General features: G+C 34.2%; 1 protein-coding gene across 1 annotated transcript; it reads right to left on the bottom strand.

Annotated features, from left to right (window-relative positions):
• Positions 1 to 1,049: 1,049 nt before the first annotated feature.
• LOC140165357 (carbohydrate sulfotransferase 10-like) lies at positions 1,050 to 20,819 on the bottom strand. Its single transcript, XM_072188681.1, has 4 exons — positions 20,644 to 20,819; positions 8,628 to 8,823; positions 5,814 to 5,865; positions 1,050 to 2,198 (listed from the first exon to the last, which is right to left on the bottom strand). Exons 1-4 carry the CDS (start codon positions 20,663 to 20,665, stop codon positions 1,434 to 1,436), a joined length of 1,035 nt encoding a protein of 344 aa, XP_072044782.1. The 5' UTR covers positions 20,666 to 20,819; the 3' UTR covers positions 1,050 to 1,433.
• Between the last annotated feature and the right edge of the window lie 844 nt (positions 20,820 to 21,663).

The raw sequence follows: 21,663 nt of genomic DNA, 5'->3' as shown, positions 1-21,663 counted from the left end.
GTTCTTTCTAAGTTTCTTTTCTTTCTCTTTCAGTTTCTTTCTTAGTTAATTACTAATTATTAATTACTCTTCCTTTATAATAATAATAATAATAATTATTATTATTATTATTATTATTATTATTATTATTATTATTATTATTATTATTATTATTATTATTATTATTATTATTATTATTATTATTATTATTATTATTATTATTATTAAAATATCCACAATTTCGCGCGAATTTATTCCTACACCATATTTTGAGTTTAGCTTCAATATGGCAAAATTTTTGTGCGCTTCGCACGCATTTGTGTCATAAACTTATTCTCTCACCAAAAAGTGCTGGATTCACATAATACTTCAAGAAATTTTTCCAACCACCCCATGTCAAAAAGAAATCTACGCCACTGTTCATCAGCACATTAGCCATATGGCAGGGTGGCAAGTCAGTCCCCTCCCCTGCTCAGTCGACAGATGTATTGTGACAAAACTCATGATTTGCATCTTCCTTTTAGTCTATTTTAGACCCTAAATTAATCCCATTTTTTAAGTATCAAAATGCCAAATTGCTGCGCGCTTCGCGCGCATTTATCTCAGAAAAACCATTCTGTGAGTAGATCTGCGAGACGTGCCCTTGGAATTATCAGAACTGTCGCAATTCTGGAATTTTGACAGTTCCAATTTTCTGATAGGCTGCATCAAAAACCTGGAACACTCGTAATTCATTTGACACGAAACAGGACGAAATGACTCTGTGCGGTTTGGGAAGAAAGAGGATATTTGGTCAATGCTGTCAGACCGTGCTTGTCACTATGTAGGATAAGTTCTTCTAATCATATAAAAGTACGCAAATAAAATCTTGCAAAGATAGATGTTCCGTAATTTGGAAAATTTGTCAAACTGGGCCTACTAAATTCGTTCTTTCTAAGTTTCTTTTCTTTCTCTTTCAGTTTCTTTCTTAGTTAATTACTAATTATTAATTACTCTTCCTTTATAATTATTATTATTATTATTATTATTATTATTATTATTATTATTATTATTATTATATATCCACAATTTTGGTCAAAATTGAAAAAAAAAAGGTCAAATTTTGATCCTGGTTGACCCATATTTTTAAAACGAAGGAAAAATTAGAAAATTGAGAAAACACTTTCTAGATTTGTGTCTTTAGAACACAAATATGCAATTTTCGTCAATTTTGATATTTAGGGTAAGTTGTAATGGTGGACCGAAAAAAATGCCATTGGAAACTAAGGGCCCAAAACCCTTATTTTACATGTTTTAGTGACAATAACTGACACCAAATTAGCTATCGGGTGGAAATCGCATTAATTGTCCATCAATGGTGATTTCAAATGTATACCCAAACAACAAGAAATCTAATCTATATTTACGGTAAAGTCTTTCTATTAACTCCTTGGATAAAGTTTGATAGTACTTAATCAAAGTGTCATAATGTGAACTATTAGTCGGTGCACTTCCTTTGGACGAGGGAATTCAACCAAGCAGTCAGCCCCTACTGACTGGAGTATGTATTTAGCGTCATCCGGAAGAGTCTCAAAGTGTCCAACGATGTCGTATGGCACATCACATGGTGCAACCATTTTGTAGTTCTCCTTCCAATGTGGATTGCTGAAGTAATCATTCTCTAGAATGTAAGACACAAACCCGTGAAAATCCGGGATACCTGGTTTAGAATGAATAGTAGTTGGGTATTTCTTTATGATTTTGTCCCGCAAATAATCATAGCTCCCGCGCTTTACATGTATTTCCGTTGCGTCTGGACCCACTTTGCAATTATAAGCCGATAAAAGGCGCGAAAATGGATGACGGGTAAACATGAAAGTTGTAAAATTCTGCAATATAACTTGTCGATCTGTTTGTCTGTAATTTCCCAAAGTGGGTATGTTGATTTTAGCTAAATTTATAGATTTAATTTGGCTGAAAGAATTTGTAGAGTTGGCCAAATGAGACAAAACTAATAGCACTCGAGTCCAACTTGTACTGGCAATTTTGGCAGATTGAGCATATGCTAAGTGATAATCTTCAACTATAAAAACGTTTTGAGGAACATGTGGTCCATCTGTATCATGGTGATACCTGTTGCAAGCTTTCCTTAAAGCGTCTTTTCGGCTTATCTGGATTTGTCCTTGCTCTATCAAGAAGGTTTTATTAACCAGATGAGAAGATATGCATGACGTCACTTCCTGTAAAAACAACAAAAACACGAGGCACAATTAAAATTTACTTTAATTTTCTCTTAACAAAAATTCCTTTAAAAGGAATAGGGCGAGCAAATGAATTGTCAAGATAAAGGTGTAGTTCCATATTGATAAGTCCAAGTAAAATAAAAAACATGTTTCACGTCCAGGTTTTGAAAAAAAAGGAGGAGGAGAAGCCTTTTTATTTTGTATCGCAGAATCGATGTAAATACCCATATTTAGAGCTATTTTAGCGTTGTTTTATTTGTTGTTCTGAGGGGTAGGCCCCCTCTAATGATCTCAAAACCTTTCAAATTGTTTCTTGTATATTGAGAAGGCTATAGAAAGCATCTCAACTTCCTAGACATAATTTTTAAAAAGTTATAACTGAATTTCAAAATATAAAAATCTAATTAAGAAACCTCCAAAAACGAAGCGGGAGGGGACGTGAAACATGTTTATTTTTTCTATTTGGCCTAATGCAGTAGGCCTATTACTTCGATTTTCACTTATCATCATTATAATTTTTAGACCCCGTATTTAGCGTATAAAAATGCCTGAAAAAAGAAGGAGGCTTTTTCTTAAATTCTATTCTTCTGGTAGATATAACTCTTGGTATATACCCTCTAATGATCACAGAACCGTCAAGAAATGTTTTCAAAATGAATAAAGTTATGACTCAATTTAAAAAATAATACAAATTAATTAATTAATTAATAGAAAATATCTCATCTTCCTCGACATCTTTTTTCAAAATTTTAATAAATAGAAATAAAGTTTCTGAATTTTATAAATAAAAATAATTTGAAGCGGCCGCCTCAAAAAGGAAGCGGAAGGGGACGAGTAACATGTTTTATTTTTTATTCGGCCTTATCATATCAACTTATGCTATTGCAATAACAAACGGTGTGAGTCATATTGGATTTAAAAAAAGAGGATTTTAATTTTTCATCGAAAAATAGGTGCGAAAGAACTTTTTATTGTATTCTTCTTAAATAAATCAAAATAAATTTGAAGCGGCCTCAAAAAAGAAGCAGTTTTGTATTCTTCTGATAGGTATTAAAAAAAAAAAGAATAAATTTGAAGGGTCTCAAAAAGGAAGCGGGAGGGATGAGAAACATGTTATTTTTTACTCGGGCTTATCATATTTACCGATGATATTAACAACAGAGTCATCGAATTGTTTGGACTTGTGAATAGACAAAATGTTTTAAGGGTAGGCCTGCATAACTGTTGCATCAATTGACACTTCTATCGTGGGTTGCCTTTCCAGACTTTCTGTTTGTTTGTGTAATACACAACCATAACATTCATGCACCCTTAACCCAGCGCAAACATTATAAACTTAATCAAGTGGTAATTGTGTTTGCATGCGATCTCAAAAAAAGACATGTTGACATATATTAATTGACTGTGTGGTTATAGTATCATTAACAGATTTTATATGCTATAGTAGAACAGCAAGCACATACAAGCAAGTATTTTGCCAGTATTGATAAAACTATAATGAGGCTATTAATGTAGCCCAACTGTACGTAAAATCTGGCAATACCGCTAAATCTTAAAGAAATGAAAATATCTGTTGCAATTTTCGGATTTGCATAAAAGTAATTCTAGTTCATCCAAGTTGTAAAACAATTATTTCTTTATAGCACTGTTTGAATATCAACATGAAGTAGTAATGACAAATTTAAATGTACACTTTCGCCTCTGTAGTTTCCTGATTACATAGACAGCACGATTATTTTCTGCAACGCTGTGAGGAATAAGTAGGCCAAAAATCATCGCAATAGCACGAGAAATGCTGCGCATTCATCGCCCAAAAATACAAGAGATAAATTTTGAGAAAACTGTTAGGTGGATACTACGTCATTGTTTCATAAAAAAGGAAGAGGCACGTATGAACCCATCTTTAATTTGGGATTGCAAGACCCAAACATATTAAGTACAATAAATAACAATTGGTATTTATAGCATAATTCCGTCATTGAGTTAATTTTTAGTAAAATGGACTGCATTTCCACCTAAATTTATGCTTCCGTGAGAATCGAGTTTATTCTTTTTTTAGTAAAGATGTTTATGTTATTTTTAACACGAGATAATGTTAAAAGTGTCCTTTTAAGACGCTCATGTGTTCCCAGCAAACACAAAAACGTTTTTAAAACGTTTTAAATAAGTTATATTTTGGGTTTTGGTTTAGGTAAAAACGTTTTAATAACATTAACATGTCGGGTTATATAAAGGTCATAAAATCGTTTTAAACGTTTTGTATAAAAACACACTAAAACAATATTTTTAAAATGTTTTCGAAATGTCATTGTAAACTATTTTTGCAAACATTTTTGGCCAAATATTTTGTCAACACTTAAATAACATTCTGTTTAGAATGATTTGTACCAAGTTTTCAAAAATGTTTTTGGAATGTTATTAAAACGTTTTTATACCCTTTATATAACCGACATTTAAATGTTTTCTGTAAAACATTTGTGTTTGCTGTGCAGTAAATTACCAACAAATGTTGTTTAATGTTATGAAAACGTTTTATACCATTAACGTACCCTTTATATAACCCGACATTTAAACGTTTTCTGACAACCTTTTATAACCTTTTGCGAATGATGTCGAAAACGTTTTGTGTTTGCTGGGTTAATAATTGAATATATGAATACAAAAGCCACCCAAGTCCATACTTTGGCCAAATTGAGTTAAGCATGGGAAATTGTTGCTATATGTAGGCCTGTCATATGTATGAAAGAACAACTCAAATTCATCCTCCGTGTCTATTGGGCATGTGAAAAATAGCATGTATGAAAGAATCACCCAATTCCATGATTTGAGTCTTGTAACACATTGATTGAAATCCAGTATGTATAAAAGTCCACTTGTAACACATTCATTGCTAGAGAGTGACTTTTGAAAAAAATGGGTTTAATAAAGGAAAGTGTGTGGTTTATATTACATGGCATTATACATTATACATACCTGTGTGCTTTATTTTGTATTATCTTACTAGTGGTAATCTCATTCTTACATTGTTGTCTTTGTATATGATTCAAAAAAACCACCCAAGTCCAAAATTTAAAATAAACCCCACGAAGTCCCTGAAATGCTAATCGTCATACTTAATACAGGTTAATCCACTCATTTGCACGTAAAACTTACCATATTGACCAGGTAAATCTAACTGAAGGAATTAAAATGATACACAGGTTTTTCTCTCAAAATCACTTCCCATGGACTTGGGTGGCTTTTGTATTCATGTATTCAATTAAAAGCGCAAGTAACAAGGGTTTAGTGTTTATTCACACTTCCTATACCTTAACTGTTCACGCCCGGTGTTTATTAAGTGTTGCTCTGCTGTTTTTGCAGTGTGGGAACATTTTCCCCCCGATCTTACACTTTGCCCCCCCCCAAACCCACCATCCAAATAAGATATTTTAATTATTTTGTATCTTTTAGACCCTAAATAAGTATTTTGTGGCAATTTTTTCCCTTCTAAAAAAATTCTAGCCTCCCCGCCCCCCAAGAAAAACCCTGGTGTCGCTTCTGATACTAACTGTTCATCTATAAGAAACAGTAACGACTTTACTATTATTACATACATCTCAATTGAGTACTTACTGTTGCAGGCACGAAGTTCTCATCGATATGCTTATTATCAGGGAGATTATATCTGGAGGAAAAATTAAACAAAACAAAAAAACAGTATTAAAATCATTGTATGCTCTTGATAAGTCAGAGGGGAGCGTAACCTTACCAAAGTAAAGTAAAGATGACACTCATGAGGAAAGGTATAGATTCTATAAAGAAGATCACAGGGCTTGAAATAAGGGTTTCATTTCTGCCCCATGTGCATGATTTGTCTTGGGAGTGTGAAAATGCCCAACATTTTCGTTTTGGTATATTATTGGCCTATATTTGGGGGGGCAGGGTATTACTTAGGAATCGGATTCGCCATGGTAGCTTGAGAAAATAGATCATAATTTATGAATGCTGTTTCAATTGAGAAAACGTGGGTGTTATAAATGGACTGTTTTAAAGTCATGGTGGCTCTGAAAAGAGCCGTTCAAAAACATATAAAACTTCCGTGCATAGGTGATAATTACTTGCATTGTAAAGTTTTTCGTGTTGCTATGAACATCGGGTACTACAACCCTGGACAAAAGGGTTGGAATGAAATTAGTACGGTATTACAAATGAGCCCCCGTTCCCCCGATCAATGTTGAATCCTAACATTTTGTTCATGTGCGCTCATTAGTACCCAACATTGATGGCAGGGGGAGGTATTGGGGGTGAGGGTAATGTTAAGACTTGACACTAAAGAAAGTGCCATTTCATCACTCTAAAATCAACGAAAATATGGCCATTACAAGGTGCACATACGATTTTTTATTCCAATCTATTTTGTCTAGCATTGTATTTGAAAAGTTGGAAAAAAAATCATCTAATTTTGGTTTTTTTGGCAATAAAATGAAAAGTTAATAAGTATATATATAGACCTACAATTTGCAGGTTAAGCAGCTCTTATCATTGTCCTTGACCACAAGAATGAACAATAACTAATATGTCAGATTGAGGGACTACAAACTTGTAAAATATTATTTAGATCAACCAAAATGTGAAATCTATATTCTATAGAAGTAAATACTAAGGAAAAAATATAGTGATCAAAATACAAAAGCGACCATGTAGGATTCGAACCCGTGTGGTCCAATTTGTCCGTTCAATTGGTAAGTGCTCTACCAATGGCTATTTAATAGCTATTTAATGTAACGCGATTTGTTTGCGATAATTTAGACCATATCAATGTATGAATTTTAAGTTTACGCCTTCAAAGCTTTATTCCTTGCTTTTATAAAAATGTTGGTAATAGGAAAATCACATCGGTATTCAATTGTATTCTGCAAAATACGACATACTGGAAAATAAAATGACTAATAAATAAATAAAATAAATAATATTAAATGACTAAAATAGGATGGTTGGTTGTATGTGGGGGATAGAGGAGGATCAAACAATTATTCATTATTGATAAAGAATTGGTTATCGATTATCAAAAATCAATATCGAAAATAGGCAAAAAAAATATAATATGTGACTGGACGCGGCGAATCAGCCGTAAAGTCGGCCCCGGTCAATTTTGTTTTATTTCGTGTTTAGAAAATATATACCATAAGCTTTAAAATGGTATATCATTTGACTTCAAACGATATCCAAAAGCGGGGTTATGATTTGTTGAACCCTGTTCCGTCGACAAAATTGTATTTTTTATCGGTTCTACATGTGTCTCTTTTTCTACATTTCTGGTAATAAATATCCAACAGTCATAATTGGCGGTCATTTCAAATCATCCCCAAGTCAACGAGGTTCAGAAATATCCTCTCATTGTTCATTGTTGATTATACATACCTAGACAAAATACAATGCTTTGTTATCTACCGCTTGAACAGGATTTAGCCAAAGCAAACAAAGACAAGAACTATTCTATAGAAATAGGTAGAAGCTTATTATCCTCTTCAGCAGTAGTATTATTGATTGATTTAAACAGCGTTGGATAAGATACTTGTCGCAACGAATTGATACACCTATGAATACGACCTTCACATACATTTTACACTTTAACTCAGAATACAATTTGCCGAGTTTACGGCTGATTCGCCGCGTCCACTCACATATATGCCAAAGAGAAATCGGTTATATAATATGCTTAAGAGAAATCGGTCAGAAATGATGACCGCGTGTAGGTTTATTCGTAGGGAGGGGGGAGATTGGCAATCAAGTAATTATTAATAGAAGATAATAGTTATTAGGCAATAATCAAAAATCACTTGTCAAAGAATGGTCATAGAATGTACGAACCATACAGTAAGTAGTTTTGAAAATATGATTTTTTCAGAAGTGCTAGAAAAGCGACTTTTTCGAACGTTTCTATGCATATCATATTTTATGTAACTCGAACGAAAATTTGTTTTCATTTGTGATTTCAGCAGCTTAAAATTCGCATTTGCTGTAAAATTCAATTGAAATATTTTGTTCTGAATTGCAAAATCTTACTTCGTTTGACCGTGTGAGCGATTTTGATGGTCATTGTCAGCTTTATTAACTCAATCGTCATAGTCAGGGACACACCTGATTTCCTATTATGAAAGTCATAAGAGTTTCAAATTTCACAAATGAATCAAAACAAAAATAACTTTAAAAAAATTGTCGTCTGTGGAAGAAAAATCACAAAACTGCTTTTTTCTCAAATTTCTTACTAAATTTCAAAAAGTCCCTATATATGCTTAATAAGATTAAAAAAATAAATAAAACAAAATGTAGTTGTTAATTGTTACTTTATCTGTTTTATGTGCTGTCATAAAAGCAGTTCACATTGTTTTAAGTCTGCAACGGACAATGTGTTGATTAGCAAAATGGATATGATATTAAACTTACCTAGCTTTAACGTTGGTCCATAGACGTTGCATTACAGTGTCCATATTTTTAGCGTAGTATGTAGCATTGTCCAAAGTATCGGAGGAATTCCCATGCATATACATCATGAGTAACATTACCAGTAGGAAAGACGCACAAAAAGACATGCATATGAACCGCCGATTGCTGTTACCCATTGTTCCGTCCAGAAAATAATCTGCATTATGATACAAAAATACGATTTATTTAAAACTGATTTAAAGTTGACGGTATAAATTAATAAACCGAAAGAAATACCAAAGCAAACTTACAATTTACTAAAATGTTGGCGATATCTTTGGCTCCTATTCCATCAAAGATTATGATTGGCAGTCTCATTTTGAATATATCGCGCTGCACTACAAGCAGGTTGCACTCATCATCTGTGCATGTCTGCAATCATAGATTGAATACAATACCGTTCTTTTCAAAAGTCGTGTTATTACCGGTAATAAGCGACTTATAACCGGTAATAGTGACTTATTACCGGTATTAAATGACTTAAGTCCGACCGTGTGAACACGACTAACGATACTAATCTTACGAGTGATCAGCATGATATGGTTCAATGCACAGGTACCGCGTGAACGTACTAGTGAAGTGTGGGGCATTACAAAAATTTACCCTATTGCTATGGTAGTTAATCCGATTATTACATCAATTAGCCAGCGAATATTTATCAACATCAGCACTTCTAGTTTCATTCAGATGAAAACAAACTCTTGTTGAAAGAGAAAGTTTGATGCGAAATTGATCCGAGCGGGCTCAAACACACATATTATGTCACCACTACCATGGCCATACTTAAAAAAACCCGCAAATTCTTGCTATATACAGACACGTTATTAAGGAGCAGCAAAAGCGGCTTCAATAATCTTAGAGGGGCATGTGAAATTTCACAAAAAATTGCGCCCTCAGTTTTGGTCAAAGTCCAGTTTTTAACATGTATACAATGTTTGTCTATAATCATGATAATACCATTCTGCATCTGATATAGTTATTATAAGCTTAATTCTTTTTCTTTCGTGTAAAAAAATCACCATAACTCAGTTCAAGCCTACCACGACGCTCAGAATATGCATCTTATTTTCAATAATTGATTGTTGTCTCTAAATTACTGCTCGGTAGGCTCTTTGAGTATTCATTCTATCAAAACAATTATTTGATTTTTTTGGCAAAATCGATCAGATCCCCTTTAGTCTCGAAAAAAACATGATAAGGTATCTGTTCAGCATGTTCAGGAATAAAGTTGAGCATTACCCGTATTTTGCTAGCGTAGTGCACGTTACACATCGACATCGCCTGGTAAATAATTACATTGTACAGCAGGGAAACTAAATCAATACCCGGGATCGATACCCGTGTATGTGCTATGATTTGATATTCAGACGATAAATCTTTGGATACCGGTGTATAAAATAATGAATATCTCCCGTAATTTATACTTTAATTCTAAAGAAGCCAATATTAAAGCTTGCACTTGAATATATGTGTTGAAAGAACATGATAGTCGTTAGCGAGCATATTGACAAATAACCGTGCATTTTGAAATCAAAAACTGACAAAAATTCAGATTTTATATGTACAGAACAGAAAAAAAATACAGCAGCCCTCATTCGTAAACAATCAGGATAACGAAACATATCACGTTACAAGCGCAATGTGGACCACTGGTGGAGGCAGTCTAATGCAGATGACGTACCAGGCTCACAGAGATCTACAGAGATCAGTCACCGGGCTATTGTCAATAGCCTTAGTCGAATGTCCCTCGGCCCATTATGAGTCTCAAAACTATTAAACAGGTCGGAACAAAATGCGTGGCTATTGAAGAAAAAGTGGATTCGATCTACCATCATGGCGATTTCTGCCATGAAGATATCGGGGCGATGACACTGTGCGTTAGAATATGACCGTTGCTAGGTCAACTGACTCACGCTTTCTTTGTTACGAACCACTGATCGAAATGATCGCAACAAAAAGTCTATGGCATATAAGCAGGTGTATGAGCCCAGGCTTGAACCAGTAACCAATGGTTATTAACGTGAACTGTATATGCAGCCACACACAGTGCACTTACGTCCACGGCGAATTCACCGTGACCTTTCCAGCCATAAACCCGCTTATTGAAGATTAAACCGATATATGCAGTACTAAACCATTATATAGTAATCTATTGTCCAATGCAAATTTATTACCACCTGATAATATTGATCCAATGAGCGACCGAATTGTCCGCTACGGACGACTAATCCAATCGATAATGACTCTATTGACATGTACGAGCGTATCTCCACTGACCGAGTTTTGGGATATTTTTCACTGATTTGCAGCTGTTTGCTGTCATTTACTCATCAAGGCGGACCACCGTTCTTATAAGGACTATGCCAATTATTTAAAGATTGACATGTAGAGAATAAGCCATAATTGATTGACAGAAAGTACTAAATTTGTACCTATGACGGTTTTATGACACCAATCTTCAAAATACGATCAAAAAATGGCTGCCCGGTGAAGCAAAATGTGCATTGGCATAACACGGCGAGTTTGGATAGATGATAGGATTTCTTTTTAATAAAAATGTATGTTCCCCCGTTATTAAAGCTTGTACCGGGTTGAAGATTCAGATATTTGGAAAAGAATAAGTAATTGAAACATAGAGAAAGTACTAAAATCATAGTTTTTATACTTTTTGATATATGATACTAACTAGTTCAACCCGTATAGCTACAACACAGCGCTACCAGTAGGGTTCAATTGCCTATTGTGAGTGCCCCTGCGTTGTGTGCATACATGTAGTTAACAATAACTGCATGATGAGCACTATTGACACGGATTTATGAGCGTAACATTTAAAATATCAATAGTCGGGTGGAACCTTAAAATGAATGATATTGTCATTTTATGAACATAACATTTAATATCAATAGTCCGATTAAATTGCACACTAATGGGAGGTTTTTGTCTGAAAATGATAGTAAAGGGAATATACTCGTAGATCGAGATACATTTTTTTTTTTGCACTGTTTCCACATCATTAATGGTGTGTTTTTGGAACAACGTTCATCGCCATTTAGGCTAGGGTAATGTTTATGGAGCTTCATTTAAGGGATCTAAAATGAGCGTTTATTGCGTTTCGACAGTATTTTTTGTGGGACATGAGAGCACCTCAGACCTATCAATTGCATTCTGAATACGAAGCATGTCTTTCTGATATCAAATAATTTTCATTTTTGAAAATCACAATATAATACAAATTTTATGACAAATTATAAAAATTTGATATTTTTCAAATTTTTGATATATAACAGTCCTCGAAGTAAATTATATAAATCTAATGATATATTCTTAAAGTGTATGTAGCAGGGAGGAAAAGCCGACGGTCAATTGAAAATTTTGACCTTTCACATTGAAGATATGGATTTTTCCCCCCAAAAGACCTCATTTTGTTGGGTGTTTTGGGGAAAAAATCCATATCTTCAATACGAAAGGTCAAAATTTTCAATTGATCGTCGGCTTTTCATCCCACCTACATACACTTTAAGTATAAATCATCAGATTTATAAAGTTTACTTCAAGTACTGTTAAATATCAAAAATATCAATTTTAATGATTTGCCATAAAATGTGTATTAAATTGCGAATTTCAAAAATCAAAATTATTTGATATCAGAATGACATTCTTCGTATTCAGAATGCAATTCGATATGTCTGATGTGCTCTAATGTCCCAAAATAAATACTGTCCAAACGTTCATACCCCAGCCCTTAACAGTCCCAATTTTTTTTAAATAGATTTCACTCCAGGAGCGGCGTTCTACAATCTGCCTCATTATAATTTGTATATGCTACACCACAACATACTGCAGTTACTGTCCATTTTCTTATACATGTACATAATACACAGTACTCTCACCATTGACGCGTGACCTCTAAAAACAGTGCATGTTATAGGTATATGGGCATTGCCTAGTTAACGTCACTGTGTAAAAAATAACTGGCCAATATTTAAAGTACTCTCTGAAATTCTAGAAAATATAGTTTTGTAACATGTCCTAAATTTTTAGCTAATTTAGGTGTTTGGAAATATTCGCACTTTGGTGTTTTAGTGTATGTTATAGGTAATAGGGCATTGCCTATTTAACGTCACTGTGTGAAAAATAACCGGCCAATATTTAAAGTTCTCTCTGAAATTCTAGAAAATATAGTTTTGTAACATGTCCTAAATTTTAGCTAATTTAGGTGTTTGGAAATATTCGCACTTTGGTGTTTTAGGAAGGATATGTAAACGACAGATAACACCAAAAATATGAAAAAATTATTTCCAAGCCATGTTAAGTCTGCAACCATTATGTTTCTCATTTTCAAGAATGCTGGTTAACAATATGCAGACTATTGTCTCATTTCGTAAACAAAGGCCCACACAGTATTGTTGCCTTGCGTTTGCTTTATAATCGTTCACCCAACTGAAACTATAATACCAGCTCATTGCTCATTGCACAGGTAAAACAGAAACATGTGTAGTGTGGATTTAACCAGAGAAGATCTGATTTAACATAGTTGAGCTGTTTTCAATGAGTGTTATCTTGGTTTAATAGCTTTTAATGGGGTTTAAGTCATTCATTCATTCATGTATTTTTTATTGTCATATTTCAAATACAAAACATCAAATCAATGGCATACAAATGCAATATAATACAATTACTTCAAGCAATAAGTGATCAATATAATAAGAAAATACTCAGCATGATATAACAGATCAATACAATCAACACAATGTATATAAAGACAATGCCAGCAAAAACTTAGGCAATAACTAATAATATTATATATTTAAAGTTACATAGTGATTTATAAATCATATAAATCAAAACAATTTTATACAAACTATAATAATTTAATTTAAAGTAGTACAATACAATATAAACAAGAAAATTCGCAGCATGCATGATGCAGATCTATGTGATCCATGCACTGTACGATGCAAACAAAAATTATATAATTATCGTTTATACAGTAAGCAATATAAACAAGAAAATACGCAGCATGCACGAAGTAGCCGATCTATATGATCCATGCACTGTACTATGCAAACGAAAACTATACAATTAAATAATTTGCTTTTATTTTATATTTATATACATTTAAAAGAATGCCTATGGTGATCAATATCATCAAATTGATAAATAAGGCAAAAACTGAGACATGGAACATTTTTTGATTTTGCTATTGCAAAAAGTATACCAAATAAATCGGTAAGAAATTATGAAATATGGAGGAGAGGCCATTAAACTCAAATGAGCTTTCAGCTTGGCCCCACCTCTAACTTGGAAAATAATGCTGATAAATGGACGGGGACAAGACAGGACGGACAAGACAAAGGACAAGGGGGAAGTGAATTACTGGAGCAAATGGAGTCTAATGCTATGGGAAACAGTCGTATATAGGAGTGCTATATGTATCAGTCATCCATATCAGGATTAAGAGCATTGAGCACGTGCTGGTGGAATAGAGGGCGGTGGGTGGAAAAAGCCCTATGTAGATCAAAACATGGATGTGCCTTTTTGAAATAGGAATTTGGATATAGACGAATCCAAATACACGCATTCCTACACCTGACTAGCAGCCTTTAGTTGGGTAGCCGTCGGCTACAATGCACTCAAAATGTAAAATGATTCGGCCTTGGCGGAAATATTAAACTGCATTCCATCACCCGTTTTACACCTTCCGCGAAAACACAGGTAGACAAAAGAATAACACAATACAGTTCCTTCGACAAAACACACAGCATGGTCTATTCGCTGTTGAAGTGACATAATAATCGGATTAACTACACGCGGTATCTATGCATTGATGTATACTTGCGAACAAAAGGACTATGTATGAATAGATGCGACGGGATTACCTTTATCTCCATTATATATATTATTAGCTATTATTCTATTAACTCTCCTCGTCCTTGCATCTTCTCTAGGTGTTAGGCGGCTTTTATTTGCACAATTGGACGCTCAAAACACCAGGTTGGTGCTAGCGGCTACCCAAAGATGTCCGACCGAATCCTGACCATGACTTGGCTCCTTGGATTCGTCTATAGATTAATCCAAATTTACGCATTCCTACACCTGACTAGCAGCCTTTAGTTGGGTAGCCGTCGGCTACAATGCACTCAAAATGTGAAATGATTCGGCCTTGGCGGAAATTTTAAACTGCATTCCATCACCCGTTTTACACCTTCCGCGAAAACACAGGTAGACAAAAGAAAGATTAAAGTTTACAACACAATACAGTTCCCTTCGACAAAACACACAGCTGGTCTATTCATAATAATCGGATTAACTACACGCGGTATATATGCATTGATGTACTTGCAAACAAAAGGACTATGTATGAATAGATGCGACGGGATTACCTGCGGAATTATCTCAATTATATATATTATTAGCTATTATTCTATTAACCCTCCTCGTCCTTGCATCTTCTCTAGGTGTTAGGCGGCTTTTATTTGCACAATTGGACGCTCAAAACACCAGGTTGGTGCTAGCGGCTACCCAAAGATGTCCGACCAAATCCTGACCATGACTTGGCTCGTTGGATTCGTCTATACACAATTTTATTTATTCATTTATTTATTTATTCATTTATTTATTTATTCATTTATTTATTGTTTATTTATTTATCTATTTATCTATTTATCCATTTATTTTATTTATTTATTTATTTATTTATTTATTTATTTATTTATTTATTTATTTATTTATTTATTTATTTATTTTTAATTATTTATTTATTTATTTATTTATTTATTTATTTGTAATTGGAAACCAATTTATTTTTATATTTTAGTTTAAAGTTCTTTAGAGTAGTAGCATCTTTTAAATCAGAATTTAAAGAGTTCCAAAGTTTAGGCCCAGTATATTTCATAGAAAATTTTATAATATCAGAACTAGGTTTGGCTGGCCTAAATTGGTTAGCTATTCGTGTATTATACCCATGAATTTCATTAAATTTGAGAAAAAAACTAGTGAATGAATTTGGTAGACTACTCTTCTCATAGCGGTACATGAAAAGTGCAATTTGGAGTTTATTTATATCAAATATATTTAAAGGTCCGTGACCCGATCGACAGCATCATCCCCCCGATTTTTCTCATTACCATCCTGAAATTTGACGATCCAATTTGATGTACTTTCGGAGAAATCAAGAAACAAACAGGCTATACTGGTAGCCACCTTCGACATTCTGGGTAGGAAAAATGATTCCGTGAATAAGAGCCGTTTTACTCCCATGCCAATTCGCACAAACGGAAATAGTCCGAAATAATGAGGGCGCTATAATGATAAACGCTTAAAACAAAAATAAAGAAATACATAAGGGATGAAATAAATACAAAACAAGACCTTATCTTGTTAAGTATGATACGAGGAATATGAAAAAAATATGAAAAAATGTCCCCACTATAAAATTAATTAATTAATTAATTAAAAAAAAAAAAAAAAAACCCATTTTTTCATTAAAACAAATCCTAAAATAAAAGATAAGTGTAAAATGTACGTGATGATAATGTACAAAATTAAAAGGAAATGTATCAGGGTCAAATTAAAATAAAAAGAATGAGATATTTTTTCACAAGAATGATGAGCGTAGTGGTATGGCGAAGCACTCGACGGGAGTGTTGTTTCTGGATGCCGGACCACAATGCAATTCATGCGTACCAACGTATTGGCTTAGTAATTGTGCTAATTATTCACTTTTACGCTGAAAATGTTCTCGTTTTCTCACATAGATGCATAAAGGGGACAATATTTGAAATTGTATGTAAGTTTGAAGACAATCCATATCCTAAACTGATAGGGTTACCCCCCTTTAAGGTATTTAACTTGTAAAAAGAATTTTTAGTGTGTGAGGAGTAATCTGAATTAGTGCAAATGCGGATGGCCCTTTTTTGAAGTCTAAATAAATTATCAAGTTTAGTTGAATTGTAATAAGTCCAAGGACAGTGGTCATGGTTAAGGGTTTGAGATGAATTTGACCAAGCAATGTTACTGTATGAAATGTAAGGGAGAACAAGGGTGTTATAGAGTGAAAAGAGAATGTTTGCGGGAGAGTATGACGAAGCCTTTTTAAGATGCCAATGCTTTTGGAAATTTGAGTTGTGATTTTAGTGATATGGTCGTTCCAATTAAGTTTCTTGTCAATGACAACCCCAAGGAATTTGGTGCTGTCAACAGGATGGATAATTTCATTATCGATCTTTATATTATTTGTGTGAAGGATCCGGTTCTTTTTTTTGGGTAGTAAAATGGATAAAATTTGTTTTGCTGAGGGAGAGCTTATTAGATTTGAACCAGGAAGAAACACGAGCTAGCTCAATGTTGAAGACATTGATAAGGGAATCCAAGTGAGGGTGAGAGAGAAAAATATTTGTGTCATCAGCAAAGAGTACAAAAGAAAGAGATTTAGATGAGTTAAGGATGTCGTTGACATATAGAAGAAAGAGTAAAGGACCGAGTATAGAGCCTTGAGGGACATCGCAGGACACAGGAAGGAGGCCAGAAGAATGAGAATCAAAAGAAGTAAATTGTTGTCTATCATGAAGATAACTAGAGAGTAGTGCCAAGGGGGTACCACGGATACCATAATGCTGTAGTTTGGTAAGAAGAATGCTGTGGTCAATAGTATCGAACGCCTTGGATAGATCAAGAAAAATGCCAATTGTGTGAAGTTTCTTAGACAGAGCACCAGAGATTTTATCATAGATGTCAAGAAGAGCCAAGTCCGTGGAGTGATGTTTCCTGAAGCCATACTGGTTTTCATGAAGAATGTGATGAGAACAGAGAAAATTATCAAGTCTGTTATAGATAAGGCGTTCGAGAATCTTGGAAAAGCAGGGGACGAGAGAGATTGGCCGATAGTTGGAGAATGAGTGGGGATCACCCTTTTTAAAAATAGGAATGACCTTGGCAATTTTCAGAGCAGAAGGGAAGATACCAATGACAAAGAGAGGTTAAAGTTATGAACAAGTGGCTTGAGAATGAAAGGACCAATTTGTTTGACTACAGTGGGACTGATGTCATCGAAAGCAGAGCTTTTGCCATTTTTGAAAGTACCAATGATGTCAAGAATCTCTTTGCCTGAGGTAGGGTTGAAGAAGATGGATTTTTCAAATGGAGCCGATAGGAAGTCAGAAAAGTTACTGGATGAATGAATTTGACTAGCTAGGGTAGGACCAATGTCAGCAAAAAAATGATTAAATTTAGATGCAATGCAATCAGGGTCAATAACTTTAGTATCTCCGTCATTAAAGTGAGTAGCTAGGGAATATTTTTAGATTTACCTAGTATGTCATTAATAGTACGCCAAGTATTTTTAATATTATGTTTATAAGAATCGAATTTATTGGAATAATATTTTTTACACGATATCCTGATAATATGCGTTAATTTATTTCTGTATGATACATATTTACTTTTATTGCTCTCACTTGGATGGTTTATATACTTTTGATATAGTTTATTTCTTGTTTTTATAGATTTAATTATTCCTGCAGTGATCCATGACTTTGTTTCTTTTCGTATATTGACTTTTTTCTTTACTTTTGGGAGATGTTTACTGTATAAGTTGGAGAATTTATTATTAAATTCATTGTAAGATTCATCAGCAGAAGTAATGTTTAACACATCATCCCAATTTGTTTTACTTAATTCAACGCCTAATGCCGAAATATTAGCTAAGTTGATTTTCCTAGTTATATGATAATTATTTTTAGTTTTAGAATGTTTATTAGATCAATAGTGGCAGATAAATAATCAATGAATGGATATGCAGTGCTATCAGGGGTCTGTAAATTACACCAACAATTGTGTTTTTAGGTTTAGTTTCGATTTCAACAAAAAGTGATTCATAATCAGGGCCAGGTTTTAATTTAAGATCATTCCGAGTTTTAAAATTAATATCATTAGAGACGTAAATAGCGACACCTCCTCCTCTGCCTTTTTTTATCTTTCTTTCTATCAACATGGGCAATAGTATAGCCATCAATATGCGTGAGAGAAGGCGAGGTTTTATCAGAAAACCAGGTCTCACTAAAAGCTAGAATTGAAAATTTATGGTTTATTGTTTGAAGGTAGTCAGTTATAGAGTCTTTATTTTCAATTAGGCTGCGCGAGTTAAAGTGGATGATGCTTAGGTCGGAGTTTTTATTTTCAATAAGATCATTAAATGAATCACTGCAGTGGTAAATACATTTATCATTAGATTTAGGTATATCATATGCACAATTAGGATCATTTTCTTCTGTTTCGTTTAAATTAAATGGATTTATGTTTAGTGATTGAAGTTTACTTAATGTAATTGGCTGATTTTGATAAAATTGATTTAGTTCGTGATTAAATTCTTCATCATCAATGAAGTGATTAAATGGTAGAATTCTACCAATACAGTTTTTACAATACCATGTGTTTAATTGTTGATTAGAAGGCTCATCAGGATTATAAGCAGAGCATTGATTGTGGATTGACTGATAACAGATAGCACAAGTAAGACGAGAGTTCCCCTTTAGACATTTACAACAGTACAGACACGACATAAATAACAAGTAAAAACATAAACATCAAAATCTACTGCAAATAACATTTGCAATAGAAGGTGTATTGTGCGAATCAAAAAGCATTGATTCCGCACGCAGCAAAATCCATTATAAGATAGACATTAATTAGGAATGACCGAAAGAGAATGCGAATCAAGTTGCGAGATGCGCTATATGATAACAAACCCAGTCTTCAGAATCGGTCAATGATGAATTAAGTGAGTGTGGGCAATAGACCGCAAGATAAAAAGGATGGGAAGTCCTGCAAAGGTCGTGGTGAATTCTACTGTAGACATGACTGTATAATAATCGTCACTCTGCGGCGTAAAGCTATTCTTGAGATACTTCGATACTTTAACACGTAAACACGAAAATGTCTCAAATAATTCCAAAAGTGTATGTATGTTATCAAGCAATATTATATATATATTATCAGTCTAAATCCGTTGAGGTGCGACAGTGCACCTCATTGTAAGTACTGTTTTTTTAATTTTTTGTTATGATAAGTACAGAAAATTACCCTATGCTGAGCAATAAAAACGTGGTGTAATGGTTTGTATCGTTGCCTGCGACGCAAGCGGTCCCAGTTTGATCCCAAATTATTAATTTTCATGTAAACATATTTATATTGCAATGGGAAATATATTTTGTGAATTTTTCTGTAACGGGGCCAATAGAGCTATAAACGCAACTCGGCTGGGGCAAAAATAATTGCGTCCAACGCTAACTCACCACTTCTCAAACTTCGCTGCAAAAATGATGCCTACCAAACCTAATACCCTTGAACATAGGCGCCATAGCTACAGAGCTATGCGCTCTGTAGCCAGGCGCACCTACCCCTAACCCAAACCCACCCCATCTCACGTTACCACAGCCCAAAAAACCATTGCACATGGCAGTGCAAGTATAGATCCAGAATCTGTGTGCACAGGAAGTTTGATTACCTTAAAACATGATTGCATTGTATAATGTACATACCACGGGGTACAAGTAAACAGGCACAATCAAGTCTGTTTAGCCTCTGCATCAGGCAAGTCATCTCCATACAAAACAATAAATAAAAGTGTCAAATTTAGTATTTCTGACTTCAGAATTGAATTCTACACCACATTTTGTTCTAGAAAACATATGTTACTTTATGTTTTATATTTTATGCAACTTAATTTTTTTCTACTTTTCTACTTTTGGCAGTCAAACAGGGTCAGATCTCGAACATTGTGGTCTACACGTACATGGCGTGCGGGACGGTGATCCACACAACAAAGGATCGTACCATAACACGACCGACATCGGCTCAACAATAAAAGGGGGTATAAATTATCTGACGGTAAAAGCTAACATTTTATGGAAAGAAATGCTAATCTATTTTGTATTAAAATGTTATAATATAGCTTTAATAAAGTATGAACAATACCTACCACGTGTTCGAACGTTTATCATGCCCAGATTCTGAAGGATAGCAGCACAGAGCACAGAACATAACACTATTTAATCCGCAGAGGCTTACAGAGTACCGAAAGGAATCGTGCTTGTATTGAAGGCACAGCAGTAATATGTATTCAACGGATACATAATGTCATGAATGTCTAGCAACCTGCGCGTGGCGTTGTCAGATCGGAATTTCGCTTCTTTGGGCCCGTTCTAGGGATGCACCATTTGACTTCCAGTCGATTTGTTTTACTTCCGAAGGTATTGCCCAGGTGTTTATTTATTTATGTATTTTCATGCATTATTGTATACACAGTTAGGTGGGAAAGATGTTTGCCTAGTGTTGGTGGGAATTTTTTTAGTGGTAAATGGGGAAAGTTTTTTGCTCATGTAATGGCAGAAGTTTGTTTTCTCAAAACGTACATCCCCCCCAGTCAAATGGTGCGTCCTTTACCACCAAATCAGTCCCATTCCCTTTACAGGCCATTGGACATGCACAAATAGAAGCGGGGGTGTTGAATTCATGACTATTGACTATGGACAAAGGTTATACATGTATATTCGATTCCGTTATGGTCGACGGACGTATTAGTTACGAGTTAAGGGAAGGTTTGCACCAAAAACATCACTATATTGTTATTATTATTATTATTATTATTATTATTATTATTATTATTATTATTATTGTTAGTAGTAGTAGTGTTAGTAGTAGTAGTAGTTAGTAGTAGTAGTGTATTAGTAGTAGTAGTAGTAGTAGTAGTAGTAGTAGTAGTAGTAGTAATGGCCCTTAATGTGAATTGTCCGCTAATGCTCAATAGATGTCCTTATACGTCAACATATGTCCTCTGATAGGCAATGCATTGACGTAAGTGGACCTTTTTGCATTGCCTATTAGCGGACATATGTTGACGTAAAGGGACATATATTGGCTATAAGCGGACATTTTCATAGAAACGTCAGTGATCAGAGGACATCTATTGCGCATAAGGGGCCAAAGGTTATGCGTCCTA

The sequence above is a fragment of the Amphiura filiformis genome, chromosome 12 (assembly GCF_039555335.1).
Source record: "Amphiura filiformis chromosome 12, Afil_fr2py, whole genome shotgun sequence".
Taxonomy (NCBI): domain Eukaryota; kingdom Metazoa; phylum Echinodermata; class Ophiuroidea; order Amphilepidida; family Amphiuridae; genus Amphiura; species Amphiura filiformis.
Note: the sequence above shows the minus strand (reverse complement) of the source record. Positions and strands in the feature narration are given on the sequence as shown.